The 11,129-nt window shown below is 36.3% G+C and overlaps 1 protein-coding gene across 1 annotated transcript in view; it reads right to left on the bottom strand.

Moving 5' to 3' along the window:
• Positions 1 to 2,379: 2,379 nt before the first annotated feature.
• DIAPH2 (diaphanous related formin 2) overlaps positions 2,380 to 11,129 on the bottom strand; it is a 265,682-nt gene continuing 256,932 nt past the window's right edge. Inside the window, exons 28-29 of the mRNA XM_063313683.1 lie at positions 8,653 to 8,711; positions 2,380 to 4,659 (exon numbers count right to left, since the gene is read on the bottom strand). Coding sequence (XP_063169753.1) covers positions 4,642 to 4,659; positions 8,653 to 8,711 — 77 coding nt within the window. The 3' untranslated portion in view covers positions 2,380 to 4,641. The remainder of the gene's footprint in view (positions 4,660 to 8,652; positions 8,712 to 11,129) is intronic.

The raw sequence follows: 11,129 nt of genomic DNA, 5'->3' as shown, positions 1-11,129 counted from the left end.
CCAAGCAAAGGTCTTCAAAAGAGCCTGTGTACCACAGGTGATGTGATTATCTTACAGGTGTGCCCCATCACTTCCAGTTTTAGCTCTTGCATGGAGCAATGAGTGCTATTTGACATATCTATATCTCTCTCTCTCTATCTCTGTATCTCTCTCTATATATGTTTGTGTGTATCCAGCTTTTTAAACACTTTAAATCAAAACTTCACAGCAATAAGAAACAATGAGTTTTTCTTTTGAATAGGGAACAAAGCAAGACGTTGATCATGTGATGTAACCAGACCAAGTTTATTGATATCTCTATTGATCTTTTATTTTTACTCTTGTTCTGAAATACTTCCTTCTTCATAGAATGTCTCATCTAATCCACATCTTAATTCTCAATTCCTTCAGGAGCAAATGGACAGCTGGTTCATCAACAGACTTGTTTACTTATCCTGAAAGCAGTAACATGCCCTGGATTCATGACTTATTTTCAAAAACACAACAGCCTAAGAGACTAACATTGTCATCTTTTAGTTGGGTTTTACCGATTGCAGATGCATTTGATTGTCATCATGGGGCAGTTGAGAGCTGCAAAACATTACTTGGGATTTTATCAACCTTGGCAGTACCATCTTCAATGACAGCTCTTTGGTTTGAGAGAGATGAAAAGAATACAAAAGGAAAGTCGGGCTTTTGAAATAGTTTGCCATGAGGGCACTCCACCAGCATCCTAACCAACTGTCAACAAAATTGATCTTTGCTTTTACATGGGTGTGAAATATGGGCAGATGACTGCAGGCACATCAACCAACTTGAAATATTTCACATAAACTATCTTGTAGGTCTCCTGCAAAATACTGTCAGATTTCACAGCTGTTCAGAGAATGGAAACAACAGATCATAAAGGCATTGATCTTGCTGAATTCATTTCTCGCAATGACCTGCATCAATGTTACACTTTTGGCTAATGCTCTAATCCAGGGTTTGCCCTTTTCAGGCACAGCCAACTTCACTGGTTGCTGGTTTACTAACCAGGCATGATGCTGGGTAGTTTCAAAATAACATGCCACTACTGTTATTACCATATATAAATATAAGTTTGCATTATAGCAAGATTAGAGAGTAGATATGGGTTGTGTAACAAGGCTATCACTATTTTTTAGTTGTTTCAATAGCAAAACAACCACAACCACATCTTCCTTCACCCCCAACATAATACTGAAATGCAGAAGCTTAGGGTAACAAGAATTTTTACACTCAGAAGTTTTAAAATTCCATTGAAATTTCTGGGTTCCCAATTCTTGAATTTTAACAGAAGCTTATCTGTTCTACCTGGGAGATCTAAAGCTGAGTAACTTGTAAAAATCATACAGGACTTGCATGGACATGATGGGAGAAGGATTTTTTTCCCCCATTTTTAATTTGAAGGGTTTCTTTCCTATTGCGATTTATGGCAGGGAGCAAATCTCTACTGTGCTATTTTATTTGCTTTTGTGGCCTGTGACATCTTTTACACAGTCTTCCTGGAATCAAGAAGCTGCAAGACTACTTTTGGGAATTATCTGAATAAGCATTTAGATAACTGCTCTGCTTACCTTAGATGGGAACATCATGTTGATTAGTTACCTGTATCTCTAATGGACGTTATTTGTGTTGGAACTGAGAAACCACATTTGTTGCACTGTATGTTGCTGTCTTCTGTGATCATTACACCCAGTGGGGACAAGATCCTGAAAGGGGAGGAATTAACTTCTCTGTTTTTTCCCTTCCAACAGATTGAATGGGATATTTGGCATCAGGGCCTACCATCCCTTAATATGGGTATCAAAATTGAAGAATAAATTTGTTCTGAGTTAACTCTAACTCTATGCCATTAGAAAACTAGAGTCATTTATGAGTTCTAGGAATAGGAATTCCTGTCCCAATAATGTCTGGTTCTTATGTAACGTCAGATTCTGTCCTTCTTTAGCCAGGCCTCTTGATAGGACTTCATCTTCAACATTGGAACAATATCTACAACTTCCAGGAAATGTCAGTTTTCTGGAAGACAAACCAGCTTTTTGTGATTTCACCTGCAATGGTCCTCGGAAAGTTTGCAGTGGTATGTCTGTTGCAGAACTGAAATCTGGTTGCTGATTTACACGCTGCTGTCTTGATATGGATGACTGGCAAATAACTTTACCTGGATGATCTGACTGGCAAACAACTCTCTTTTATATCTAAATCTTCATTTTTCAGAATAAGATTTCTTCTCAAAATGGTTCTGGTTCAAAGTTTTCTATTACGTTATCAAACTACTTCTTTGATTCTTAAGCATTCATTTTAGTGTCATAAATTGTTTGAAACTGAATGGTGACATTTATTACGTTATCACAAAAATCTCAGTAACGGAATGCATTTGAAATAAAACAGACTGATTTTAATGTGCTCAATAACAGCATTGTTATATTTTTAATGTGTACCACCAGCAACTGACAGTTTAAAAAGAATATAATCATTTAGATTTTTAAAAAATTAGTTATTACAGAAGACATTCTCCATTCTAAACAAATACATTTGATACTTAGGCATTTAAAACAAACAAAAACAAACAAAAACAAATCACCCTCCAAACCCCCAAATCTATAAAGGTGTTAAGAAATATAAAATATACACAATATATTTGAAAGCAAAAGCAATTTTTTAAAAACAAGTTTAGAAGATCAGTTGTTGACCCATCTCCAAAATAATCAAAACAAGTTTTAATTTGCAAATAAGGAATGTTGGCATTAGACAGAAATACTTTAGGCTCTTTAGTGCATATTTATAATGTATTCTTATAAAAAAAATATTTAATACCAGCCAACACACAATTTTGTGGTTAATGCGTATTGAAATCGATGAGACCTAGAAGTTAATTTTTAATAGGCTGAAATTTAAATATAGCTTGTAAAGCTGTTCACTGAGAAACATGGAAAAATGAGCAGCGCACATATTCCCAGCCTTAAAATTCTTTCTTCAAACTTTTTAAAGTGCAAAGATCCATGGCCATAACTAGCAAATACAAAGATCTGGGGAATATACCTCCTGTCATGCATCCTGAGAAGCATGTGGAGGAATTGCTTGAAAAGAGATTATTTAATGAGAAATCAGAGCTCAGATTATAGCCAGGTCACAGAAAACTATTGGTGTCTAATGGAATCTGGTATTTTTTTTGGGTTGTGGTTGTTGTTTCAGAGGTATTTATGCAGATGTGGGAACCATCAAGTATCTCAGAAGCCCAAAGATGGTTTTAGACATCCATGCAGTATTTAAGCAGCCCAGTTCAAAATGAGACGTGGATTCTCCCCTCCCCCCACCCCCCCGATGTATATATATGGAACTTTTTTGATTATAAGGATGTCCCCGGAAATAATTGGTCTTTCACATCTGCTGGGCTTAACAGAAACCAATATAAGGATCCCAGATGCAACGTTGTGTTGATAGCATCTTGCTAATCTCACACTACTCAGTTGTTCAATGAAACGTTTTTGAGTATTAGAGCATAGTAATAATTCATACCTATGGCTGCATACACAGCTTTATATATATTAGAATATACATACCAATACCTCATGTCCTACTTATGTGTTGATATCATGTGTTATAGTGAGGCTTTCACTATTCATAATAGCATTAGTGATTAATATAGGTTTAGAATAATGCTGGAAGCAGCACTGTAGAATGGAAAAGTGACTTCAACATACTGATATATACATATACATATACATGCTTCCAGCATTGACTGCTATGCTATGCTATGCTATGGGAGGTGCAGTGACAGACTAACAGTAGAGGGGCCATTTCTGACATTTGGGGTTGTTTCCGTTAATTAAACAAAAAAACTTTTATAGGAGGATTGCAAACAGTTCTATCAGTCTAGCTACCTTACGGGTATAAACATGTGGAGATTAGTGGGTCAAATAGTTTTAACACTTTTTATTCTGATCTGTTATAGGACCAATTTCAGTATCTCCAGACAATTTGGGGAAACTGTGGACCTTCACCCATGTCTGACAATCAGTGCTGCTGAAATGTTGTTTCCTTTGATGAACTTTACCTAAACAAAGTATTATTTAAATTCAGTTGCCTTGCTTCTTTTCTTCTTGCTATTAAAATGGAACCAATATATTTTCCCTAAAATGCAGATTCATGGAGAAGAATGGTAGCCAATACCACACACGTTTTCTTATTTAAACCCCGGAGCCTAACCAAGGCCTATCAGGTTATTTATTTTAGTTGCTAATGTCCTGAATATTACTTTGCTTTTACAAAAAAACAGTAAGTTGTGGCAGAAACAAAATTGGCAGTTTACTGGAAAGGATGCCAGCAAAAAGCAGTCAGGGAAGCAACAAAAACTGTGAACACCTGGTTCAAATATGAGGACTATTCACTCTGGGGAAACTGTGTCTTCTGAACCAGTTCCTAGTCTGGGAACATGAGCAAACTCATGTCAAATTAAATTTGTAATGTCAAAAATACCAAAGGAGAAAAGTAGCTAAGATGCTACAGATCCATGATGGGATTTCAAACATGGACTTGTCTAAAATTATTCATGAGGAGCACTCCAACTGGATCAGGTCTACACATGACTGGATTTTCATATTGAGTTGCTTTCCAGAATTGTGCCATTCTCCTCTTTTAGCTCTTCTTTATGTCCTAATAGGAAAGGGGCAACATCTGGAGATGTGTTATTTATTACTTTATCTTCATTTCTATAATAATATATTAATGGGGTGATTTAGTTTGAAAACACAATGTGAAGAGAGAAAGGGAAACCATCTTCCCCAATTCATGGTGGTCCCAATCCAGTTCAGGTCTCCGGGGTTGAGGCATGTATTAGATTTAAACTTTCTCACCCAGTGTGGCTTGTTGGTTTGTTTTTAATTGAGAAGGAGAGGAAGAAATAATGGTCTGCGTGAATCAAAACAGCACTCTGAGGTAGTGTATGTGTGTGTGTGAGTGTGTGTGTGTGTATACATACACACACACACATACATACATAGTATATATAGATTGTGTGTGTGTGTGGCTAAATATCTAGGTATACAACATTTAATTAATTAATTAATATATATATACACACACACACACACACATACATACATACACAAACATACACACCCACGTACACTGTATATAGTGTGTGTGTGTGTCATAAGCTGTAAATAGTGGTCAGAAGTAATAGGTAAACTTCAGTCACTGTCATCTACATATGTAACACAGATTCAGAAGCTTGCTGTTTAAAGTGACTTGTTTATAAATTTTTCATAGTGGTTTGATTACAAAAAAATCAGTTAGCATTGTCTACAAGACCTTTTAGCTTTTGGCAAGTTTTTATTTTATCACTTAAATGCTGGATATGGTGGTTGCAAGATCAAAGCACAAACTATGTTTACGTGAGGTGCACTGGATAGTCTTCTAAGCGTGCTTGAAAAATGACTAGTACAGAGCAAGATCTTACTAATGATTTACTTATTTTCAAGAAAACGAAAGTGTGTGTGTGTGTGTCTCTCTGTGTGTGGTGTAGGTTCTACCCAAGGGTATAGAACCATAGAATTTAACTTTATTTCATACACCTAAAGGAAGTTTTAGAATGATAATACTTGCAAATAGCTCTACATGCTATGAATATCCTGGAGCGTCTCCACTAATTTCTGACTTTTTTCTTGGTTTATTCTTTTAAATGTCTCTCCCTGTGCATAAATATATATGAATTATATGCGTGCAGATGTGAATGCCCATGCATTTATATGTCTCTGTGTTTTTGAGAGTGATGAATATATTATTTGGTACTTTTTTCTTCTTGAAATTAGCAAATAAGGCAAGGACAGATTAGAAGATGTTTCGACTTCTAGATTACATTTTGCTAGGTCACCAAGTAAACATATGACAAAACAGGAATCACATCAATAGCAAAATCAAGGTTGTTCTTGTTTTTATAAAAAAAAACCTTGAATCTTTAAAGTGAATAAAAAGTTATCAAAAGATTCAATGATCCAACATGAAGTTCAGAAAATACTTCTTGGATTTTATAAATACAAATATCCTCTATTCACAATATATATTTTTCTTTTTCCTTTATTAAGGTACATGCCCCTTAATTTACATAAAATATTCCAAAAGCAGAGTGATTGGGCTGAGAAGACTGAAGTACCAGAACATGTTTAGATGATATTCTGCATTTGCTCCTTTTTAGATTTTTGTTCCGGTTGCCAACTACTGGTTTGCTCACCAGCAAAATGGCAGGAAATGAAAAATAATGCCGCCATAATCATTAATGGCACAGAAAAAAATCTGTAACATGCAAAGAAGGTTATGCTTATAAATGCTCTGATAATTGCATTGATGTTTTGGCTTTCAATTTCTAGGAAATTACTTATGTCATCTTTGAGTTTCAATGCACTATTTGAAAACACTATACATCAGAAAACACCTTGTACATTCATATGACTTATCACTTTGATTTTATGCATTAAACAAGTTTTGAGTCTCAATGTGTGTGCTAGAGAAATGTAAATTAGACTGATAGTGAAAGAACATCATTGTTTACTTTATGCTTATTAATAAATTCTTACAGAGTGGGAGATAATTTCAGAATGCTTTCTCTTTTACTAAAACTATTAGTCATTCCTGGAAAGCTCTGTAGCAAAATGTCAAGTGTACCATTTGCTGAGCTGACATCCTATTTCTACAAAACAACAGATCTTATCCATTCCCTGTGAAACTAGTATGAGTTTTTGAACTTTACGGCAGATATAAGTAGACCCTCAAGGTTTTGGTTCCTCATAAAGCTGAACTTGCAAGGAACTCCAACATTGATAGATGAGCCTAAAGTACCTATGAGATGCAGGTTTTGAATCTAGAGATTGCAACCTCCTCAAACAAGTTTGATCTCCTTGTTTAGCTGGAAAGATTACAAGGTCATCTTAGATCAGTTGTCTACTGTAAGTGGTTACAATCTGTAAGAGGATAAAACCTGATCTTCATCTTGCTCTGTGTTCTTTGATATAAGAGTGGGCAGTAATGTTCTTTTTTCTTGGGCTAATAGGGAAATTATGGATAGCATTCATCTAGAATCTCTCCACAAGGAAGACATACATTGTCAGTTTCCTCTGTAGCCCCTGCAGGAGCAATAGGCTTTCAATAAGCAAACAATGTATAAAATAGGTATCTATTATACTTTTTTTTTGTAACTGATGTTCTAAGAGGCATAGAAATAGCTCAGAAAATTAAAATGGAAACTTCATGCATTAATGTAGGCCACTGATGTATATGGTAGTGGTTCGGAAACAACTTACTGTATTTAGGAATCTTAGCAGTGGTGTGATGTCTTTGTTGTGGTTTGCCTGAGTTTTAAATAACACCTAGAATGGTAATAGCCTCCCTCCACCACCTTCAAAGTGCCTCAGAGTTGCTTCTGTAAACTTAGTGGTGAGAATTGCTGTAAGGTAACTTTTTGCACCTCTAAGAATATTTCTGTAATCATCAGCAATAAAGACAGCACATTCTTTCCTAAAAGAGACACTTCATTCTCTGAAATATGCACACATGTATGCATGCACACTGTGACAGAAGTTATTTTTACAACATACTGCAGAAGTGTGATATCCTCAGTCCACTGGGGTTGATAATCATTGGACTAATCCATAAAAAGTATGGGTCAAAATAGTCCAAAGACATAGGGGAGTGATATGCTTGTGAGTGGTGCTAAGGGTTCTCTCTTTCTCTCTCTTCATTATTATTATTCTAGCCCAAAGATTGTGTAGAGTCTGTTTGAGTAAACCTAAGGAAATCAATTTTGATTCCTTACTCATGGATAGATTTAAACTCTGAAACTTAAAACAGAGATAATAAAATACTAGAAAACTCAAAATTGCTAAGAATTTTTCTCAAACCGTAGATACAAAGTTTATATAAGTGTCCAATTAAAAAATCCTTCTTTAAATATAGTTAAAACTTATTCTGCAAATGGTACAGTTTAACTTTGGTTCAATCCTATGATCTTGTTTAAAGCAGTGATAAGCATCTTTCCACCACTGAGGCTGTAGATTTGTAATAAAGTTTTGATTGAAACCCAAAGAGCTGAATCTATCGTGCTTAAACCCCGAAATAGGATTTGAGAAAAATTGACAAGATACTGTTCCCTTGTGTTTGCAAAAGACAGTGTCTTATCTGCTATATCAGTTCATCTAAATTTATTAGTATGCAGATTTTCCTTTTATGTCAAAATAAGAATTAAAACCGGATCGCTGACCTGATCTCTTGATGCTGTTAATTTAAACAGAAAAATTGTCATTCACATCATTTATGAGAGCTGCAAATAACTCTGTGAATCATGTCTGCATTCTTAGTTGCCCATTAACAACTGCAATACTAAGGAGAGAGAAAGGAACAGAACCTGATATCTTAACACTGCTTTGAGCTCTTGAAGCTTTTCTTCATAATATACACTAAGTTGTTTTTCTTCTTTTATACACAGGAAGGTTTGTAAAAATACATATTTATTCTTCTGGTTTCTATTTTCTAAAATTCATTTTCAGTTTAATTTCTGCTCATGGTGGTGCGTCGCACTCTTTTTACACCACGTCTCCTTTTAAAGTAGATAAAACAGCAGTTCTTTGGCATGGGATGATGGGTGGGGAATCATACCGCCAGGACAGTTCCATTCTGACGGGAACGTGACCTTTCCAAAGTCACTTTTCGGTTATCTGGAATATAAAGGAAAAGGAGAAAAAAGGTGTAAAGATTTTAAAAGATGGATATTGCAATGTCAAGAGGTTTTCAACCAGACCAAAGTTCATATCAAAGGATTATCTAATATACACACACACACACACACATATACGTACACACACACACACACACACACACATACATATATGGATGTTAGATCACAGAAATGTTAGACTGCAGCTGCCAGGAAGAGTTAAAGAGGTCCTGCAATCAGCAATAAATTGCTTGCCTGATCGGAGAAGAACGGGTGATAAAAGCATTGGAAAACTTCCACTGAATTCTCTTCTTGGATGTGGCAGGTGACAGCTAAGTGCTATGGAAAGTGTTAAAGAAGTCCCTCTATCCAGATGCTTTGGGAAGGAAAGAGAAGCATTGTGCTTTTCAAGAGGAGGAAATTCACCAACCCTTACAAGAATGGTTCCAACATGCAGAGTATTCCCCACACACATTGCCAATATAAAGAGATAGGATCTTCAATTTAGAAGTAGTAAATAGTCCTATTCCTACACATCCCTCAGATGAGTGATATGAAACAACATAAACAGCAAATTCAGTATGAAATATTCTTACTTAGCAATTATTACAATGCATAATCATCGTTCAGGGAAGGCCCACCTTAACTAAGAGCCCTGTATGAATCAGGCATAACTGCAATACAAGCAGGATGAATATATTCATATTTAATACAAACATGCTATTTCCTTAAACTTGCTTAGTGGCTTGATTGTCCAGGACGTTCAAGGAATAAGTAACTTTTTTGCTTGATGTAGATCTCATACATCAGCTCAAATCACACGGCAATGAACAATTTATCAATTTGGCAATAAATCTGGCAGCTTATCTCTTTGAGGAGATAAATTAATGGTAGACATTGAAAAGAGAATTAAACATTTGTTGGGCAACACATGGCTTCAGAAGTATCAGTGAATAGTTCCTTCATCAACTCTTAATTAAGCTACCAAAACCAACTTTCTGAGAATTCATCATTCTTTTCTCTCGACCATTTCCCATGTTGGATACTCTCAGAACATCATACATTCACGTATAGTACTGACAAAACACATAGCTGCAGCTCCTTGATTCTATTACAAAATGGATGACAGGCTAATCCTTTCCATGAAGTCACTGTGACTGATGGGTTAGTAATCTGTCAATTTGACTTCAGCTTGCATAACATGCTTAAATGATTCCGAACACGCCCCCCCCCCCCCAAGTTGTGAAAAGCAGAGACTCCATGCAAAAATTTTGAAGGATACAGGTAGTAGTCCTCATTTAACAACTCCAATTGGGACCAGAAACTCCGTTGTTAAGTGACGTGGTCATAAGTTGAAAAACCATGTGACCATGTCACTTAGCAATGGCAGTTCTGCCACTCCCAGTTGCCATCGTTAAGTGAGGATTGTGGGTCGTTAAGCGAGGGCCTCACGTGATTGTGACTTTCTGCTGGCTTCCCCATTGACTTTGCTCGTGGGAAGCTGGCAGGGAAGGTTGCAAATCATGATCACGTGACTGCAGGATGCTGCAAAGGCTGTAAGAATGAGGTCTAGTTGTAACTGCCACTTGTTCAGCACTGTCGTAACTTCAAATGGTTGCTGAATGAGTGGTTGTTAAACAAGGATCACCTGTATTATGCCAGCATAGTAACATCTCTGCAAATAAACTGCAAATGTAGAAGCTGGAATTGTTTAGTTAGCAGTTCTTGTAATGGGACTATTTGCAGCACATAAAGATGAAGTCCCATATCATCAGTAGGCCCTATAAGAATGAACCATCAAAAGGCAAAGCCATATAAAAGGGATGAATAGCCCAGGTTGGATAATTTTCAGTGGAGGTTAGTGTCTTCTAGAATTAGCGAAACAAAGAAGGGCAGCCCTTGGTAGGCAAAGCCAGAAACAGATGTAGGTTATGTGTATGAATGAGGGAACTAGATAGGTCTGATCCATGTAGCACTCCAGGAAATCAATCCTTTGAGGCCACATGTTTCTTCATAGAAAAGGCAAAAGCTGAACAGACCAAGATCCTATATACAGTAAAATAAAGTAGAGGTGGTGGTGAAAATCTGTACAACAGAGAAACATTACTCATCTGGGTCCCCATTAGGTTCCTAATCTGGTAGCAGCCCATAACACAGAACAAGCAAACAGGTGAAAATACAAATAAAATAGGTAAGTGGGAAGGAGAGAAACCGCTGACAAGGCAAGACAAGCTCCTTTTGGGCAGAGCATTTTGCTTTCTGCATAAGGAGGAGCCCACTTCAAACAAAGGCAGACAGATATTAGATAGTTCTATATATTTTTTTTAAAGATCAAACGGCTGGGAGACTCCTCTCCCGTATTTTCTCTCTAACCTAAAAACTATGTTAAGACAAGTTTGATCATTTTACATGGTTGTAA

The sequence above is a fragment of the Candoia aspera genome, chromosome 12 (genome assembly GCF_035149785.1).
Source record: "Candoia aspera isolate rCanAsp1 chromosome 12, rCanAsp1.hap2, whole genome shotgun sequence".
In the NCBI taxonomy this organism is placed as follows: Eukaryota; Metazoa; Chordata; class Lepidosauria; order Squamata; family Boidae; genus Candoia; species Candoia aspera.
This window is presented reverse-complemented; position numbering and strand designations above follow the sequence as displayed.